General features: G+C 52.2%; 1 protein-coding gene across 18 annotated transcripts in view; it reads left to right on the top strand.

Annotated features, from left to right (window-relative positions):
- Positions 1–609: 609 nt before the first annotated feature.
- Kcnq2 (potassium voltage-gated channel subfamily Q member 2) overlaps positions 610–19,279 on the top strand; it is a 59,290-nt gene continuing 40,620 nt past the window's right edge. For all 18 annotated transcript variants that reach the window (XM_075963358.1, XM_075963362.1, XM_075963354.1 and 15 more), the window contains exon 1: positions 610–1,050. In XM_075963358.1, the coding sequence (XP_075819473.1) occupies positions 755–1,050 (296 nt within the window). In that variant the 5' untranslated portion in view covers positions 610–754. The remainder of the gene's footprint in view (positions 1,051–19,279) is intronic.

Below are 19,279 nucleotides of genomic sequence, written 5' to 3'. Positions count from 1 at the left end.
CACTTTTCTCCTCTGGAAAAATCAAGACCTCCTCTCACTGATTGGGTTGAGCCAACTGGACCTCCCTTAAACAAGTCCAGTTGGCTCAGTAAGCCTGAAGTAGGCAAGGATTCTGTTCTAGGGCTGCTCAGGCTAACTCTTGGAGAGCCTCTACAGCCTTCCAGCATACCTACCCAGTGAAGAGGTGGTGCCCCCATGTCTGGTCCGCTTGATGCTAAGAGCTAAGATCCTAGTGGGCTGATCTTTAACTCACAACTTGACAATGGTCAGTATCATCCTCTCCCAAAAGGATCCATTTCTTGACCCCAGGTCCACTCTGGACCCACTTTGGGATTCCTCAGAGAGCTGGAGCTGGGTCACAGGACTTGCTTGTGTAGCTTTGCCTTTCTCAGAGGTGACAACATGGTTGGACTCCCTGTCAAGCATCACGAGGCTAGGAGAGTGGGAAGCCTTGTCCAGTGAGGCAGTACACCTGGACCTACTCTCCCTGCCTGCCTCTGCAATGGCGTCCTAGGGGTTAAGGCACGCGGGGCGGGGCGGCGGGCGGAGCCCTCGCGGAAGCGGGCCAGGCACCGAGGCGCGCGCGGAGCCGGGCGGCTGCGGCGTCCCCGCGCGCGGCCGGGCCAGGTAGGAACGCGGAGCCGCAGCCGCCTCGGCCATGCGGCTGCCGGACCGGAGGCCTGGGCTGGGGCCCGCGCCACCCCCCGCGCGCCGCCCCCGCTGAGTCCGCGTCCCACTGGGCGTAGCAGGCACCATGGTGCAGAAGTCGCGCAACGGTGGCGTGTACCCCGGCACTAGCGGGGAGAAGAAGCTCAAGGTGGGCTTCGTGGGGCTGGACCCCGGCGCGCCCGACTCCACTCGCGACGGCGCGCTGCTCATCGCGGGCTCCGAGGCCCCCAAGCGCGGCAGCGTTTTGAGCAAGCCGCGCGCGGGTGGCGCGGGAGCCGGGAAGCCCCCGAAGCGCAACGCCTTCTACCGCAAGCTGCAGAATTTCCTCTACAACGTGCTGGAGCGGCCCCGCGGCTGGGCGTTCATTTACCACGCCTACGTGTAAGTGGCCAACGATGTGGTGCGCGGTGGGCCTGCGATACCCTAGCCCGGCCGTGGGTTGATTGGGAGCGCAGCTGCGGACTGAGGGGCCCTGGTGTGCGTGTCCCCGCTCGCGCTTGGGTCGCGTCGTGGGCGTGGGGTTTGGGTCACGGCACTGCAGTCTCTGGTTAAAGCGAAGGACAGAGATTGGAGAGTGACTTTGGAGATCATTCTGGAGTCACTGATTTTTTTTTTTTGCGCGCGGGGGGGGGGCGTTTACGGCTGCCTGGCTGGGTTGTACCAGCCCTTCCCCCGCAGGACGGGATGTGCTGGTGCCCCAGCCCCCCTCAGCCGGAGAGGCCCCTCCCCACGGCCCGCAGCGCGGAACAAAGGGCCGGCGAGGAGGGAGGGCGGCTAGGCTTTAGGTTTGAACTCATCAGCCGCTTTGCACCCATGGGTCTCACCGACAACCAAGTAAGGGTGGTGAAGAGGGCTGGCTTCTTCTCATCCATCCTCCTAACCTCTTGCTACCCATCTGAGCTTCTGGGTTGCAGAAATGGGGAGGGGACCTAACATCACATCACCTCAGCGCTGGGCTGAGGGCAGCTGCCTGCACCCATTCCTGGAGGCCCCCTCACCTTGTCCTCTACACTCCAAGCAGCCCATTTGCACCTGCTGATGGCCCCTCTACACATTCTGGGCTCTAAATCCCCAAGTGGAGACCAGCAGTAGGGACCACTGTTGACCCCCAGCACTGCCAGCTTTGGGCCTGGAAGGGACTGGTCCTTGTCTCCAAGTCTGGGACTCCTCCTGGGGCACAGCTGGCAAGGGGCAACCCTGTGTTCATGCGCACATGAGTGTTCGTGTGTGTGTGTGTGTGTGTATAACCTCCCAGTGCAAGGACGCTGGCTCTCCCATTCCAGTGGAACCAGGAACAGAGGAGGAGCACTGAGACTCGGCCATTTTGTATGAGAAGCATTTGGGGATGGGAGTGAGATTCATGTTCAGGAAAAGTCTCTATCAAGGTGCTCACCTGTCCTGGCCTCGGCAGGATGTGTGTCCTGTGAGTGGGCCAGTGTGTGTCTGGGAGTGTTCTGTATGTGGTTTGGATAGGTCTGGGGACAAGGGATGGTCCATAGAGGGAAATTCTGAGGTCCTTGCAGAATGATGGGCAGAGGGTAGCCACAACTGGTGTGTGTGTGTGTGGGGGGGGACTCCTGTGGACAGTCCTGAGATTCCCCGAGGCAGAGGTTTCTCCAGATAGGCTGGCCAAGGTGAGCAGCCCATGAATCAACTCCTACCCCTTCCAGAGAGGTGAATTTGATTTTCCCCTGCCCAGGGTGCTGTGTTTTTATTTACTCCAAGGAAGAGCCCATGTGTTCTTCAGCTATAGCCATTTTTTCCATCCTTGTCTTGGGGCATAAGGGTTGCTACTGTGGTTGGCTGTAGATTGTCAGGTCCTGGCCCCAGGTGACTCCTGGGGCACAGACAGGATGGAATCCTGTGTCCACAGGGCTGGATGTGGATAGCCAGGATTGTAGCATTATCTAGGATTCTTCTTTTGAGTCTGTAGCCTTTATGGGGCCCTGTCCTGTCCCTGGGTTTGACTTGTCAGTTTCTCTGTGTCTGCTGCCTGCATCCTGATTCCTAAAAGCAGCAGCATACAGAGCTCAGAGTCCAGCATGGGAGGCCCTTGCTTTATGGACTCTGTGTGCTACTCCAACTTACCTATCCCCACGTCAGCCCCAGTTCATTAGAGAGCAACCCCTGACTTTAGGGCACACTTCAGGGTTTAGACGTCTAGCATGAAGGCGTCCTGCTTCAGCCTGCTGCAGGTCCCTTGGCTCCTCTACTTTGTGGCTAGGGCTCACAGGGAGGTGCCTGGGGGTTGGGGGCAGGAGGGAGAGCATTGAAGAACAGAGGATCTCTGGTGCTAACTTGGGGCCAAACACAAGTGTTTAGTCTCAGAACCCCTGATAGCCTTATCTTTTTATCAGTAAGGCGGTAACAGCCACTCCTGGCTCCCTGGACTTTATATAAACCAAGTGATATTTTCTAGGCTGCCTATTGATCCCATTGTGAACGGTGACACATCTCTGACTGCCTATCTTGCTCACGACCCATCCCCCCAGCTTCCAGACATGGAATCCTCCACACTGACCTCTATCTGATTTAGGCAGTCCAGTGGCTTGAGATTCCTGAGCTTGCGTTCAGCCCTTGTGTTGACAGTTGCCCCCCCACCCCCCATGGACTAGGTCATGCTGTGTGCTAGGCAGTATTTGGTTTGTTCATTAGTTACCAAGGAAGATGCAGCCTCTCCTGGTATCTCGTGGGGGAACAGAGCCAAGGCTCATAGAAGTGAGTCCTCATCTAAGCTGTGCTGGATTTCCCTGGGCTACTTTCCTTCTGCCTTTGGCCATCAAAGCCTGATTTGTGAGAGGTGCAGTTCTACCAGCCTCTTGTCCGGTCCTGTTGGCTCGCTGAAGGTCAGCCGCTGTCCAGAGTCAGGAGAGAGGTGGCCACCCTTGGTTTGGACTCTGGTGGTCAAGGCCAATCGGACCCACCATCCACAGGGCCCTGCCATTTGCCTTTTACAAAGTGATGCCACTATGTACTGCTTGTGAGAGATATTTTCAGAAACAGTTCTGCACTCATCTGGAGCAGGGGCGGGGGTCACCCAGGCAGACACTGTGGATTGCCTAGCTCTTTTCAAGGGTGAGCCACAGCAAAGACAAATCTAGACAGAGGTGGGAGTATTATGGGGGCCTTGGAGGAATCAAATCCATCTGTTGTGCTCAAGAGAACTGGAAGGGAGCTCTAAGTAACTCAGGGACATAGGGAAAGGTTGCTGGGTCATGATGCTCCTACCACATGCTAGCCTTATTGCCTCATGGCCAGAGGAGCTTGGTGGGGAAACTGAAGCTGAAAGGGTTCTCCTGTGTAAGCAGAGAGGTGGCTTGCCTTAGAAATGAGAGTGTGGACAACCTGGTCTTTTCAACATCCAGGCCAGCAGCCAGCTAGAAGAAAAATTGGCATTTAAAACAGCTAAGTGGAAAACCAAGTCATGAAGGTTTGTACTGTGGATTCTGGGCTTTCCCGTGGCTCATCTCTTTGGGCTGATCACCAAGACCCCTCTGTCCACCGTGTCTAGATATACCTATAAGGGCTCTAGGAGTCCCAGAGCCATTGCCAGAGGCTGTCCAACTAGGTAACACCTCCCATTTCATAGTCAGAGCAACATCCAGGATCAGGTTCAAGGGTCTTTGAGTGCTTTGGGCCCAGATCGGCCTCCTTTCCCAGTGGAATGGTGTCTAGGCTGCCTTGTAGCTCTTTCTCATTCCCCTTAACTGCTTTTAGCTCCAAGGCTGGAAGTTGGAATTGGAGAGTCATTTGAGGAGTAGGTACAGGCCTGGTCCTCACTAGAGCAGACAAGAAAGGTGTTGACTTGGACTTCCAAGGTCTGGTCTCTGACGGTATGGTTTATGGCATTTGGGGAAGAACCCTGATCACTGAACGGTGGTGTGTGCTCAGCTTCTCTCAAGTAGCAGGTCTTCCTGCAGCCTCATTGACTGAGACTCAGAAAATCTTATGGAAATTTCCCAAAAGATGGGAATACCTCAGAGAGTTGTGGTTTCCAGGGAAACCTGTGTTTCTTCCCCGGCCTGCTCACAGTTTCAAACCCTCAGCGATAACTCAACAACACTGAAGAGATGAACAATTGCAGTCCCTCTGCCCTGGTTATGTGTAGAGTAAATCTTGAAACACCCTTGCATCTGCAAAGAAACAATGAATTAGCAAGTAGGCAAGGAGCCCTCTGGGTAGCATTCCAGATGCCAGCAGAGAAACCTCATTTCTACAGACACCAGCATGAGTCAGACATGTAATGAGTCAGATATGTAAAGTCATCAATACGGAGACTCAGGAGGGCCCACAGAATGTCGCCAGCCTGAAGAAATTTGACATGGAGATTGCTAGGTGCTGGGAGTGCTCCCAAGTGCTGGCCTTGTAGGTAGGACGCCTATCTCTGATTCTGAAAGTACTTGAGTCTGGAGTGCTTTCAAGGAGCCAGGGACAGTGTCTAAGTACAGATGGAACCCAGTGGTGAATGTGGGGTGTTTAGTGTCCAATGAACAAAATGTACAGACTTCTGTAGATCCTGATGATCTTGGCTATGTCATTGCATTCTGGGTGAGGTGTTCTGACCCCTGTTATTGAGAGAACAGGGTCCCTCAGTTGAAGTGAGGACAGGCGAGTCCACTGCTTATTGTAGGGTTGAATCTGGGGAAAAGGGCAAGTCCTTAGGACCAAGGGCTCTCTGCAGAACTGTGGAGTGTACTAACAGCTGGATTTGAGCATATGTGGGCTGAATTGACATGGGGAGGCATGGAGAAAGGATTTGGCATGTGCTGTGTGCCATCTGTATATCCTTGAAGTTGGATGAAAGGGTTGGCCCTGGCCCTGATCTTGGACATTTTCTTTAAAGGCTGAAGTGACACTTGTGAGCCTCTTTCTGGGAGGAGAGTAAGCTCTGAGCTGGCCACTGTTGTCCCCTGGTAATGTAGAGTTGATGAAGGGAATGCTTCCTTTCAGGGACCTTCTTATTATTACAAATAGTGTTAAGTGAAGTAGACCACCTTGTCACATAACGACCTACGCGTCTTCCACCCACCATGTTTGCACCTTTGTGCTCTAGCTGCTGAAGATGGGGTTGGTGGGGGACTCTTATCACCTCTCAGGGATGAAGGATGATAGGGTGGGACTGAGGGTTCTGGATGGCCCTCCTGCCACTGACTAGTTCCAGATTCTGGACATCAGTTTCCTCGTGATGTTCCTAGGTGGGTGTGGATTTGGGTCGTTAGACACAAAGGTTTATAGGTACTGATGTTCATGGATTATGCTGCCTGAGATTGGCAGATTGCAACCTTATCCAGTGGATGTGGAAGAGTGGGGACCACATCTGGCCCAGTTGTAGACAGTGACTTTCCGCCTCCCACATATCAGTCAACCCTTAGGCAAAGCCTTGGGATATAGTCTGTACCTTGACCCTGGAAAGCTTATTTGGGCCACTGTTTAGCAGGAGGCACAGGTTTAGAAGGCTTAGGCATGAGTTCTGGGTGTCAGAAGCTTGTCCAATGCTTGTCAGCTCCCGGAAAACCAACCGTTTTCCTAGAACAGTGTGTTTGGGAGTTTGAGGATGTGTTCCTGTGTGGGGCTGAGCGACATATGTTACAGGACTCTCATGATTGGGCATTGAGGAGAGGAACGATTCTGTCTTGACAAACACAGTGTGCAGGTTCTACCAGTAGTCCCTCAGACTGCAGAGGAACTGCTGTGTAAGCCCTGTCGACATCTGGTTTCTACCCAGATGTGGATGAGTTGGCTTGGCTGGGCCCCCTTCACAGCGAGCATTGTCCTCTGTGTGTGGATACCTGCCAAGCATGGGCCTCTCCTTGTCACGGCTGGAACTTTGCTTCCAGATAACAATTTGCTGGTAGCTCCAGGAGCTTCTTCAACACTGCCTCACTCACAGTGGCATACCAGACACCAAGCCGTGGTTTGGAGGAGGAAACCCAGCTGCAGCCCTCCAACAGCCTAACAACAGCAGAAGCAGTTCAGCCAATTTGAGGGCAAATGCAGGGTGTCAAGTTGACCCGTGACTGTCCCCAAAGATCAGGTTGGCAGTGACTCATGGCTGCCATGTGCCTGCCCAGCCCTTTACAGTCAGGCCTCCTCCGGGGTCTGTGCTCCAAGTGAACTCTGCTTTCTTGCTGACTTGCTTGTAGTTCTCAGAATCCCAGGTGTGTGCTGTGAGCTGTGTGCGGGTGCTATACTTTATGTCCACGGTCAAGGGCCTTGAGAGCAACTGTCTAGTGTGGAGATGCACCATTCTGTTCAGGACTACCGCCTTGTGCAGGACTGGAGGCAGCAAGAGTCCTGGTACTCTGCATCCTCTCTTATCCTGTGTGTGCAGGTCTATGTGCGCATGTGTGTAGAGGCGAAAGGTTAACCTTAGATGTCGCCCAGAAGCTATCCATCTTGCTTTGTGAGACAGGGTCTCTCACTAGGACTTGGGCTTCTCTGATTCAGTTAGGCTGTCTCTGCCTCCTCAGTGCCGGGATAACTGTACCACTATGCCTTTTTTTTTTTTTTAAACACAAGTACTGGGGATCAAACGCAGGTCCTCATGCTTGTATGTGAAGGATTTTACCAACTGAGCCATCTCCCTAGCCTCATTTTTATTCTCTTTATCATTCCTGGCACCACCCAAGGTGAGAGACTTAGTGGTGAGGCTAAGGATTGTTCCAGAGGGACATGCTGAGAAAGAAGTGGGCTAAGAGCAGCAGCAGCTGCCCCCATGCATTCCTTCAGAGCAGGTGGTCTTTGGTCTGGGTATAGAAACCCACCCAAGGGGAAGCTCTTAGCATTTTCCCTGGTCATCCCTGTCTCTCTTCAGTTGGCTGAAGGGAGTGGCTGCAAGGGCTGTGGGACATTGGCTTCTCTATGTGGAAAAAGGAGGCAGGATATGTTCCAGACACACTCTTCATTGTCTTTGGGCTCTGCTGGCTATCCAGCTGGAGCAGAATTAGATCTTCAATTTCTTTTTTTTTTCTTTTTATATTGGGAATAATTTTGTGAATGCCTAGCAGAGCAATTATTCTAGAATATTCTAAATGAGAGTTGCTTGGAAACTGTCTGCATAGATTCCGTGATGATCTCACGGTGTCAGTCACTTCCAAGGTGGCATCCCTGCAGAGCCTTCCTTCCCCTAAGTAGGGGGGCTCTTCTGGCTCCAGGTTCTGCCTGAACTCTGGTCCCTTCCATACAAGAGCCACCAACTTTGTCCTGTGCTGGAGACATCACAAGACTGGTGCTACCTGTCTACTTTGACTTGGAAAGACCCTGGTTGGTGGGCATGAGGCAAGGGTCAACTCAGTTTTGGGACGCAAGATAGAAATGAGAAAAATTTGGAGACCCTGTTCAGAAGAGGCTGTGTTGAAGGATTGTGCAGTGGATGTGTGGGGTTCTGAGCCAGATGCAGTGGTGCTGTGTGATGCCTGGAGGAGGCACATGAAGGACTTCTGGAGCACCAGGGTTTGGCGGGAGGCTCTTTAGATGCTCTCTTTATTTTTGTTTGGATATTTTTTGAAAGATTCACACCCATATGCAATATATCCTGATCCCATATCCACGCCTGTTCTCCCTGCTCCTTTCCCCAGCTATCTTATCTGCTTCATGTCCTCTTTTTAAATTTTGTTTTTAATTTTAGATTTACTTTTACTTTATTTTGAGAAAAGGTCTTACCGTGTAACCCTGGCTCGCCTGGAACTTTATATGTAGACCAGTTTGGCCTCAAACTCACAAAGATCTTCCTGCTTGTACCTCCCAGTGCTGGCATTAAAGGCCTACACCACCACACTTGGCTGTTTTACTTTTTATAACCCACTGAATCCAGTTAGTATGGCCTTTAAAACTTGGGTGTGGGCTATCCGCTAGGGCCTGGGCAACCTACCAGTTGTACCTCCCAAAGAAAGGCGGCTCACCCTTCCACAGCAGCCATTGACTGCTGATAGCTCCTTAGCTGTGGGTGTGACCTGGGTGACTCTCCTTCCCTTCTGGGTTGGAATTATTAACTGGCTGATCTTGTGCAGGTCCTGTGTAGGTAAACCCAGCTGCTGTGAGTTCATGTGTCCAACGGATAGATCACGTCCAGAGGACACTTCACAGAAGCTTTCCAATCTTCCAGCTCTTACTTTTATTTTTTTTATTTTTACAAGACAGGGTTTCTCTGTGGCTTTGGAGCCTGTCCTGGAACTAGCTCTTATAGACCAGGCTGGCCTCAAACTCACAGAGATCCGCCTGCCTCTGCCTCCCGAGTGCTGGTATTAAAGGCATGTGCCACCATCACCAGGCTCAGCTCTTACATTCTTTAGTTTTCTCTTCTTTGATGTCCTTTGAGTATTGTGTGTGCATGCATGTGTGTGCGTGTGTGCGCACGTGTGTGCGTGCATGTGTGTGTGCGTGTGCATGCGTGTGCACATGTGTATGTGTGTGTGCATGCATCCTTGTGTGTGTGTGTGTGTGTAGTTATTAGAACTAGGTGGAGGGCATTATTCACCCTTTTCAGCCCTTACTTCCAGAATAGGCAAAATTCACATGAATCACACGGCAGTCCAGTGGAAAAACCTGGGGCTGTATGAGGTGGTTAGCAGTGCAGAGATTCTCCAGACTGGCCTTCTTACTGCTTAGCTGTGTCTTCCAGCCTATTCTTTCCTCTAGAGATATGGTTTATACGTATTCCCAGGGTACATTTTTAGACCAGGTGGAATCTTTAATAGCCTTGTTTTTGCTACCTTTACCCTGCCAGTCCTGGCATTTTCCTGTACTGAGTGTGGGGGAGGTGCCCAACCCCACTCCAGGCCCGCTGCCTGGGCACACCCTAATGTGTGTGAAGGGTTCCTTGTTGATGGAAATGAAGGACATATCTGAGCTTCTGCCTCTGCTAATATTGCCGCTGTGAGGCCCCTGGATGTCTTAATACACACGTCTGGGCTGTAGGAGATATGGCAAAAAGCTTTAGATTGCTGTGAAAATGTTCTCATCCAAAACCAGTATTTCTCTTCAGGCTGGATGTACGGATTCGGTGCTTGGTGTTATTCGTTTGTAGAAAGCCTCTGGTGGAGGACAGCAATGTGGAGCAAGGCAAGGGTCTGGACCGTTCTTGTCACCCCTTCTGTTCAGATGGCCAGCACAGAGGAAGGCCTGCTGCACTTGGGGAGGAGGTGGGGGTTTCTGGAATTGGGAAGGGTCAGGAAAAGGATGGGGCGGGAGTGTGGGGGAGCGGGAATGGTTCCGTGGTGCTGACCGTGGTCCTGGATTCAAGTGCACGGTCGTATTTTCTTTTGGGTGAAAAGCTCCAAGCTGTGATTGCTGCTCCCGCCTTCCCACAAAATGAGGCTCAGCTCAGTTGTTAGCCCTGGAAGGCACAAGAGCTTGGGGGATGATTTCTATGGGGGAGTAGGGACTATGAGTCAAAGGCACAGGGAGGTTTCCTTCTTCCTGGGTCAGCATGAGAAGAACTTCTCCATAACGGCGCTCCGTGACACCTAGTTGAATTAGCCAGGTGCTGAATTCTGGCATGCAGAAGGAACTGTGTGGGCGGACAGCTCTGGAGGCGTTGGTATGACCAGCTTGCTTTGTCTCTCACAGAAGCGCTTAGTTATGGATATTATTTCTTTTCCGTTTTTATTATATCCCCAGTGTAGCAAACTGGGAACATGCTGGAAAACAAGAAGTGTGTAGAGATTTCCATCCTCTGCCTTTCTGTGAGTTTGTAGAGCAAAACGAGACCTGGAGTCTGGTTTCTATCCTGTGTTCACACCACACTGGGGTTTCCTTATGGATCATCTGTTCTGTGCTGTGTCTTCTCCTAGGGACTGTTTGTCATTCCATCTAGTTCACTTGGGGACACCCAGGTTAGTGTCTGAGTTAGTGTCCTGTAAGCCTGTATGTCTGTCCATGGTATATCCTGTGCAGCTGGGTCATTTCTGCAGGCTGTGTTTCTGATTATGGCCCCGTCCCTTGCTCCGTTCATTTGGATCATTGGGAAGTCTGGTAAGGAGCAAGAGAGGCCCTGGTGTGGCCCAGGAGAGGCTAATATCAGGACGAGCTTCTGTTTGAGGGATGAGATCTCCATCAAGGGAGCTGTGCACGTTGTGGAAAAAAGTATTCAGTAATGATCAGGAATCAATGCTGTGAGCTGTGGAGCCAGCCCAGGAGCACAGCCTGGGCAGGAGGCAGGGGCATGGCTGTCCATCTAACTTGGGATAGTGGATGGGGAGGCCTGGGAGGTATTCTGTCAGGAAAGCCGTTGTTGGAGTACCACGAACACCTGATGGACCGCCTGAACCATGGAAGAAAATGGAGATTCACATTCAGGAGGGGTTGAGGTTCCATGGTGATCTTTCATCAGCAGCAGCTAGGGAGAAATGTCACTTTCATGAGGACTTCTATAAGCCGCTTCTACCCCTCACAGTTGCAAGGTGGGGCCTATGGGGGGAGGAGCTCTGGCTAAGTTCGGAAGTATCTGTGTTGGGGGTTGAGTATCAAGGAATAGTGGGTACGGAAAGGAGAGCCTGGGCACGGAGGGACGGGCACTGGTACTGACCAAGGGCATCATCTTTTCAATGGTGGGAGAGGGCATGTTCTGGAAGGGGTGATGCCAAGTCCATAGTTGCTGAGGTTCTTTCACGATCTGGAAACACCATATATTCTCAAGTCTTCCCAGAGAGACTGGGTTGGTCTTGTCCCAGAGGCCCCAGAGAGCACCCTTCCTCTTTATCTCCATTTTCACCAGGATGGCCCCATGGAGCCCAGTGATCACAGGCTAGGGAGTCTCTGGAGAGCATGCAGACTGTCCTTTTACAAAGAGACCCTAAAGCAGAAGTATTGCTTGGAGCACAGCGCTAACCACTCTGGAGAAATAATTTACTCTGCTTGCCTGTTGTCTTTTAAAACTGAGATGAAATTCTCCTAGCATAACCCTTACCATTTGTGGGTGAATAAATCGAGGGTAGTTTGGGGAATTACCACGTGGCCAGCAGTGCTCTGTGTTGTCAAGGACTCAGGTCTCTATGGGCAGTTCCCCACAGTGCCCATTTCCATGTCCTGGTGCTCATTGATCTCTTCCTGTCTGTGATAGGTTGGTTCCAGTGCTTTTCCCCATGTGCGGCTTCCTCTGAGTGCCTGGGTTGTAGGGCAGTGGAGCCTTACTTCTTTCTGTGGGTGGCCGGGGGTCTATTTTGTCTGTTCATCTGTCTGCTGATGGATACGTGGGTTATCTGTATCATTAGGCAATGCAAGCCCAGTTGCCATGTAATTTCTCTGGGGACACAGTGTTGTCTGTGGTCAGCTGCTTTTGCGCCATGCCAGGCTTAGGGTGGCCAGGGTCTTGTGCAGCCCCGATCTCATCTGTGCTCAGACCTACACACCGTACTGACTTCCTTCTGTCTTGGCCTTCTTGGTCGTGCTTGTGAACAGCACGAAGAACCCCCAAGTGATGCTGGAACAGGCACGAACACGTGTTCTGGAGCTGGCTCCAGTATGGTCAGGGCAGGATCCCACTAGTCAGGACCTATGGCCTGTGTACAGGTGTGGGCGTGGCTTTCTGGGCATTGGGGAGGACAGAACAGATGAGATGTGTCCTCAGTGAAAGTGAACTTGCTTGAGGAAGGAGAGTCTGGAGAAAACGCTACTCTGGATTGTGTGAGTAGAAGGAAGCTCCAGGTATCAAAAGGAGATGTACAAAGGCCCCGAGGGATGGGAGGGTCATGGCAAGGCTGAGAAAGAGTGGAAAGGAGTAAGGAAAGAACCAGGTATGGCCAGGATCTTAGGGCCCTGGGGCCAGCATAGAGCTTTGAACCCGCTGACACACATTTCCACCGCAACTCTGGCCGCTCCTGGGATTGAGATGGGACAGGTTTTCTGTGGTCTCAGGAGGCTGCACAGCGGACTGGCATGGGGCATCCTGGAGGGGAGGGCAGAGATAAACTCCTGGGAAGGGGTAAAGATGCTAGGTTCAGGGCTATGAGCCTTCAGTCGGGCTGCCTTCTTGGGTGATTCGACAGACAGGGATGCAGTGTAGGCCCGGGACAGCTATAGCTGATATATACCGAGCTCTGGCCGGCACCCATGGAGACTAATGGGAGTAAACTAACCTTGTGGAGGTTTAGTATCCAGGGATCTCATGTAAGAGGTGTCAGGTCCTGAGGTGGTGCCTGGGTAGGGCTCTTCCTGTGCTGAGCTGGCAGGTTTCTGCCAAGCCGAGTCCTCCATGGTCCTCAGCTTGGCCATCTGTGCCTGTAGCAGATACCTGGGCTTTCTGGGGGGAGCCTAATGGTGTCTGTAGCAGCTTCTGAGGCTGGAGTCCCTGTGAATCTTGGACTTCTGATGGGATGAATAACAAGAGAGCAATGTGTAGGCGTGGGCCAGGGGCAGTGGAAGCTCCAGACCTCTGTAGCAACCTCATCCTTGAGATAACCATTGTCGGTCAGCGGGGATGAGGGGGGCCATGAGAATCCCTCCAGACCTTGGTGTTTGGAGATGAGGGACAAGATGGGGGCCATTTGTGGAGGTCTCGAATGCTGAGTCAGCAGCCGAGCCTCTGAGAACCTGGGGCTTCCTGAGCTGCGGTCTTCAGGGTCTAAGGCATTTTCAGAGCATCTGGTGTGTGCTGGGCCTTGTCTGTCTCTCCTGGGCAGCTTCCTCTCACTTCTTGAGGACTTTATGCTCTGGTGAGTGGCTCTGGGTTGGGTAGATGGACCTTGGTGTGACAGACAGGCCAGTACTCCTCCGGGGCAGGGCAGCATGAGAGAGGGCCTCCCTCCGTCCTGTCCAAGTCCAGGGGATGAGCAGCCATCAGCATCCCAGCTCCGCTCCATTTCCGACATTGAAGGAGGCAGTCGTCCTGGCAGCAGAGCAGTTTATTAGGGGCAGAAATTAGATTCCAGGTTACAGCGCTGCCTGCGCCTAATGGACGAGGCGGCAGGAGGTCCTTGGGGAGTCATGTGTGATCTGCACCAGAGGGGATGTGCGTGGCCTCACGGTGGCTGCCCTCTTCGGGCCTTACAGTGCTCCCGCCTCAGAGCAGGAGAGGCCCAGCCTTATGGGAATGGGGATTATGGTGGTGGGGATCCCGTGTAGGCATATGATTCCCTTCTATGGACGGGGTTCCCATACAGGGTAACTTCACCTGCTGTAGTTGAATCCCATGTGGGTCACGCCAGTGGCCGCGGAGAATCTTTTTTACCGTTTGTAAGTGGGGGCAAGAGCAGCTGTCTGCGTTTAGGGTCATAACACCTGGCGTGAAGTATGCCAGCTGAGACTTTCAGCGCGTGGAGCCAGCTCTCAGTAGTCTAAAAGTTGTGGGCAGGGCTGGAGGTCTGTGCTAACCTGTCTTCCTTTACTGTCCAGACATTAGATCTTCTTCAGTTACCAAACATGCAATAGGATAGTGGACCCTGGCCTCCTTGGGGCAGCCTTTGCGTCAGGATCCAGGCTGGAGTGTGTTCTGGGTCTGGCAGTGGGCTAGCCAGTGGGAGGCAGTATTGGGAGGAGATGGCAGCACCTTTGTTATGTTTTTCTAGAAGAGAAAGATTCCCTGTTATAAGACTGAAGAGGCGGGAGGAGTGTTTCCTTGGGGTGGCAGCCTTCCAAGTGTGCAGGGATCCTTGCATTGGCTGCATACATATCCAAACTGTGCCCTCGACAACGTAGGCTTGCACCAGTTGCCACTGACCACTAGGAGGTGCTTCTGGGCCTGACTGAGGGCCACTTGGCCCTGCGTCTTTGCCCATCCCCCACCTTTGCTCCCAGCCTGTCTCCTCTCTTCTGTATTCTGGTTCAAGTGATCATCCTCTACCCAGAGTTGAGAAGTCCCTCTAGCTGCTGGATAAAGATAGCCTGGCTCTAATTCTCCCAGTGGTTTCTTGTGATTTGGGCCTGGATATGTCTCCAGTTTCAGAACAGTTCCATGCAAGCTTCATTTCTAGGTGACTTTCTCCGAGCTAGGGTGGGTTGCCAAGGACTGTCTGAGGTCCCTGCCTTGCTCCTTTTTGGCTCTTGAAATCTGGGGCTGGGGACCAGCTGCTCGTGATGCTGGTCTCCTTGGCAACTGCTGTCAGGGAAGCCTCCTGAAGTTGAATCTATTATCATAATTAGCCCCGAAACCCCTTGTGTTGTAATTCTTGGCTGCAGAGAAACCAGCCCTCTTCCTGACCCAGGCCTCTTGTTCTTTCTGAGCCTCCAGACTTAGCGATGGCTGCGCTGCAGACTGTGATGAACCTTTTCTCATCCAAGGCTCCTAACCTTGGTTTGGGGGTGCTGTGGGGGAGATTTGGCCAAGTGTCAGAGGGTGTCTCATGGCTTGGAGCTCCCAAAACTGCTTCTCCCATGTTTCCCCAGCCCCATCTGGTTGAAGACAATGCTGAATTCAAGTCTGAATGTTTGTCACAGGGACAATTCTTGTGACGGCCGGTTCCAGTGGATGGTGCCAGGCCCTGTGAACACTGGTGCTCATGCTGGCTGAGTACCCCCAGGGTTCCTGTCTTCTCTCAGAGGGGAAGGAAGATGCTGCTTATCTTCCTATCGCAGTTCCTATGAGTTGTCAGAAAACAGAACACAGCATAGCAGGGCAGGGGGGAAGGGAGGGGATGGACATTCCCAGGACAGTTTCTGCCCGTGGTTGAATGACCACTGACACATGATGGCTTAGCCTGGAGGAGGCTAGCCTTGTGTAGGGGGTAGGTCTGAGGGAGACCTCTATGGTTCTCCTGTTGTCATTTCTCCCCCATACTGAGGCGGAGACCTGGATCCTGTGAAGTACCACATCATAGAGGCTAGAGATTAGGGGAGCATCCATTACCCCTCCCAAGGTTAGAAGGTAGGAAGAGCCCTACCTTCTAGAGCCCCAGTGCCCCTCCTCATCTCTAAAGCGGACATGAGTGTGGGATGTGTTGGGGCTGGTATGTGCTGGATGGGACAGTCACGTCACTGAGGTACTTACAGGTGGATGGGTTACGAGTGTCTAGGTAGTCGTCTTGGGCCTGGAGGCATGGCTAGGCTAGGCCCCCTCTCCTTGGAGGCTTCCTGCCTGGGAGGAGCCTGGTCACACAGCCTGAGCTCCTTCCTGTCTCTGAGCTTCCAAGAGCAGCGTGGGCGCTGCTCTTCCTGTGTGTCCCTCGCAGCCTCCCCTGCACCAGCCTTCCTGGAGGGGGCCATCTGCTCTGTCTGTTCTGAAAACTTAAAAAACAAACCATGGAGTGGAGGAGCCATGGCAGGCACTTTCTGGAGGCTGCTGGGGTAGCAGGGCTCCAGAGTGGTTTTTCTCTGTACGGTGGTTGATCTATAACCCGCTGGCTGCATGAGAGTGTTTTGGGGAACTAGGTTTATGTTCCCGCCATTGGCTTTGTATAACCAGGACATCATAGCCACATTCATACATGCCCCTGCCTGTAGGGCCCCTAGAATGTTCTGAGAGGGCTTGGTTAACTGGCACCTCTGCCTCGGTGGCTTTTATTTAAATTTGGGTCTGACTGATCAGGTCATCGGATCAGGTGGCAGACTCTTTTTCCTGCGGAGCTATCTCATTGGCTCAGATTCAGTGATTTTTTTTTCTTTTCTTTTTTTTAGTTTTTTTTATGGGAAAAACCTGGATAAATTTATTCTTCACTTTTTTATTGTTTGAGATTTCACACATGCATATAATGTGTTTTTAAACTCACCACCATCCCCTCTCTCATTGCTCCCTTATCCACCCACCACCATTTTTTTTCTCCCATCTTCATGCGTTCTTTTTTAAAAAAACCTACTGAGTTCACTTGGTGTTGCTAATGTGTAGTGAGTGTCAGGCCATGGGCTGGGGGATAGATAGCCTCCTGGGGGCAGGATCCTTGAAGACAATGGGCTCCATCTCACCCAGCATGCCTAATCTGCCAATAGCTCTTCAGCCAGAGGTGGGACTTCACGACCGCCTCGCTCTTCCATTCTGGTTTGATCTTGCACGGGTCTTGTGCATGAAGCCAAGAAGCCCAAGAAAACACTCAGGGAAAACAGGGAGGTTTCAAGGGCGGGATCAGAATGCAGATGGTATGAAGGGGCAGGGAGGGAATACTGGTACAGGAAGGGTTAAGTGAGATTGGTAATAGGAAGACAGGGTCCCTTCGGTCTTTTTAACATAAAACAATATGTTGTACCACGGGGAGCTGGATTTTCTGAACTAAGTGTGGATTCTCTGTTTTTGAGGTCTGCCCTTGAAGGTCTGTCCCTGGCCCTGAATTCCTTTCTGTCCAGGTCCAGCACATATCCATCCTCTCTGCCAAATCATTCTTCTGTCAAAACACCTTCCCTGCTTCCCTTCTGGCCAAGCTAACTCCTCGTTACTACGCAGGCCCTGGCCCCAGGGACCCCTCTTTGTGGAAACTTCCTCTGGGTTCCTGCCAGGCTAAGCTGCTCCTGGTGTGCTTCCGTGTTCCTCTCGTGTTTTCATCGCTTCTCAAGCCTCCGTGACCTTTATCAGGGCACGGGCATCTCCGTTAGCCTTCCCTCTCCTTTCCTGCTGCCCACGTTGGGAGTAGACACCCAGGCAGTCGGAATAAGTGCTAGGAGGCATTCGAGATGTCTGTACTTTCTTTTATTTATCTTTTCAGTGCTTAGTTAATTGAACAAATTGACTAATGAGCAAAGGAAATTAATTGCAGTTTTGAAATGTGACTGCGGCTTTTGTGTTGTTCTGATCGCTCCAGCAGCCGCCACTGCCGCCAGAGCCTCTTCAGGGCTGGGTGCTCGCTCTCAGAGCCACAAACCTGGGACCTGTCGGAAGCCCGGGGCTCCAGGGCTGGGTGCTCTCAGGAGCCACAAACCTGGGACCTAAGTCCAGGAAGATCATCAGGGACCGTGCGTCTCTTCTGGGCCAGTGTTGGTGGAGCTTTGGTTAAGGCTAAGGTTGAGGATCCTGGTGACAGATGCTTCCTGAATGCTGCTGGCTATCCGCTGCTGTGGCCTGATTCAAGCTGGAACATACAGTGTGGGCCCCTGCGGCATCCTCATCTCTCGCTGGGGGAAAATGGTGTCTTGACTTCTGACTGGTGATCAGAGTGATAGGGTACACTGTCTCTCATGCAAGCTGACTTCCTCTCAGTCTCTTGGAGTTACTTTTCGGTGTTTGAACTCTATACTTCGTTTATCTCCCTTGGCCAGTTCCCTGTGTCTTTCTGAGAGTACCATCCCAACCTCACCATCCTCTTGGGCTGGATATATGCCTGCTGGCATATTGCATAGGTCATGGCATGGTATATTCACCAGCTTGCATGGGTCTTGATGGTACCTGCTAGTTGGCATTTTGAGAGCAGGGTAACCAGGTCCTGGGTAGATGTTGGTGAGATCAGTGTTGAGTGATGGAGACATTTGCTGGTGGCACCTGGCCCCAAATCTCTTCCCATGGCAGCCCTAGAATATCATCAGGGCATTCCCCTTTGACGGCTAACTCACCTGGGATCCCCAAGCACATGGCTAAGCCCCCTTATCCTTTCCTTACCTATGCAAGTCATTTGTCTATTTCAGTGTGGCTGTGCTAGTATATGCCATTGGCCAAGCACGTCTTGGTGCTGCTGTGTTTTCAGATGTGATGGACGCTTTCGTCAGAAACCATAGTACAGATCACGCTCTGCAGAGTTTAGGTACTTGGAATCATGGAGCCAGGAGCCTGCAGAATGGGGGATGAGATAGTAAGCCTCTATGAGTAAGGCCTGCAGCAGGTCCCTGAGTTCAGGCGACCAGGTGAGCAACTGATGATTGCACAGGATGGGTATGTATTGATTACTGATATGTGTCAGGCTCTATCAATGAAGTGCTTGAATTTCTGTCGCTATCCCGATGGGCCAGTTATGCTTTGGGAATGTGGGACCAGGACCTTGAGGGTCTGAGAATCCAGACTAGTGGTCCTAGGCTCTTCACCTAGACAGTGGGCCTTTGGACCTGTGTGCTGTGTACTGTTTCCTCTCAGGATGTGGGACCCAGCTTGGGGGTTTAGGATTCTCCTGCCTCTACCTCCTGAGTGCTGGAATGATAGGTAGGTATCACCATGCCTGGCTTATACTCTGCTGGGTACCAAACCCAGGGACTTGTGTATGTTAGGCAGGAACTCTGCCAACCAAACAGAACCCACAGCTCCTTGTTTTCTGCCTTATGTCTTATTGGTTGTGGTTGTCTGAAGGGAAGGGGCCAAGGCGAGGTAGACCACAGCACCATTGTGATGAGTGGTGATATTGTAGAAAGACCTTCCCTGACCCTCAGCCACTTACAGCCTAGAAAAGTTAGAAGTCTTTAATCTGCAGGACCAGAAACCAGATGCAGCATCTTTAGTGATGGGCGTCATCTCCCGCAGCTCCAGGGGTTCTGGCAGACCTGGATGGGAGGGCTCAGCTGTGTGCTTTTTCTCTTCCCCATCTGCCTGTGGCTGGTTCCCTGGGACTTAACTCACAGACTAATTTCCTAGGCTAAAACCATTTTCCAGGTGGAAAGGGTCACCTTTGTCCTGGTTGTCTGAGCAAAAATCCTGGGCTGGTACTTCTGGCATTGGCTGGCTAGGATTTTATCCGTGAGCACTCCGAACCCTGGACTAGAAAAGACAGTTAGGAGGTAGAGTATGTCTGTGCCTTACAGGAGAGAAGGCACACGCTCCCCACACTGATAACAG

Source organism: Microtus pennsylvanicus, chromosome 2, assembly GCF_037038515.1.
Source record: "Microtus pennsylvanicus isolate mMicPen1 chromosome 2, mMicPen1.hap1, whole genome shotgun sequence".
Lineage (NCBI taxonomy): Eukaryota > Metazoa > Chordata > Mammalia > Rodentia > Cricetidae > Microtus > Microtus pennsylvanicus.
The sequence above is the reverse complement of the archived record's forward strand: the minus strand, read 5'-3'. Positions and strand labels throughout refer to the sequence as shown.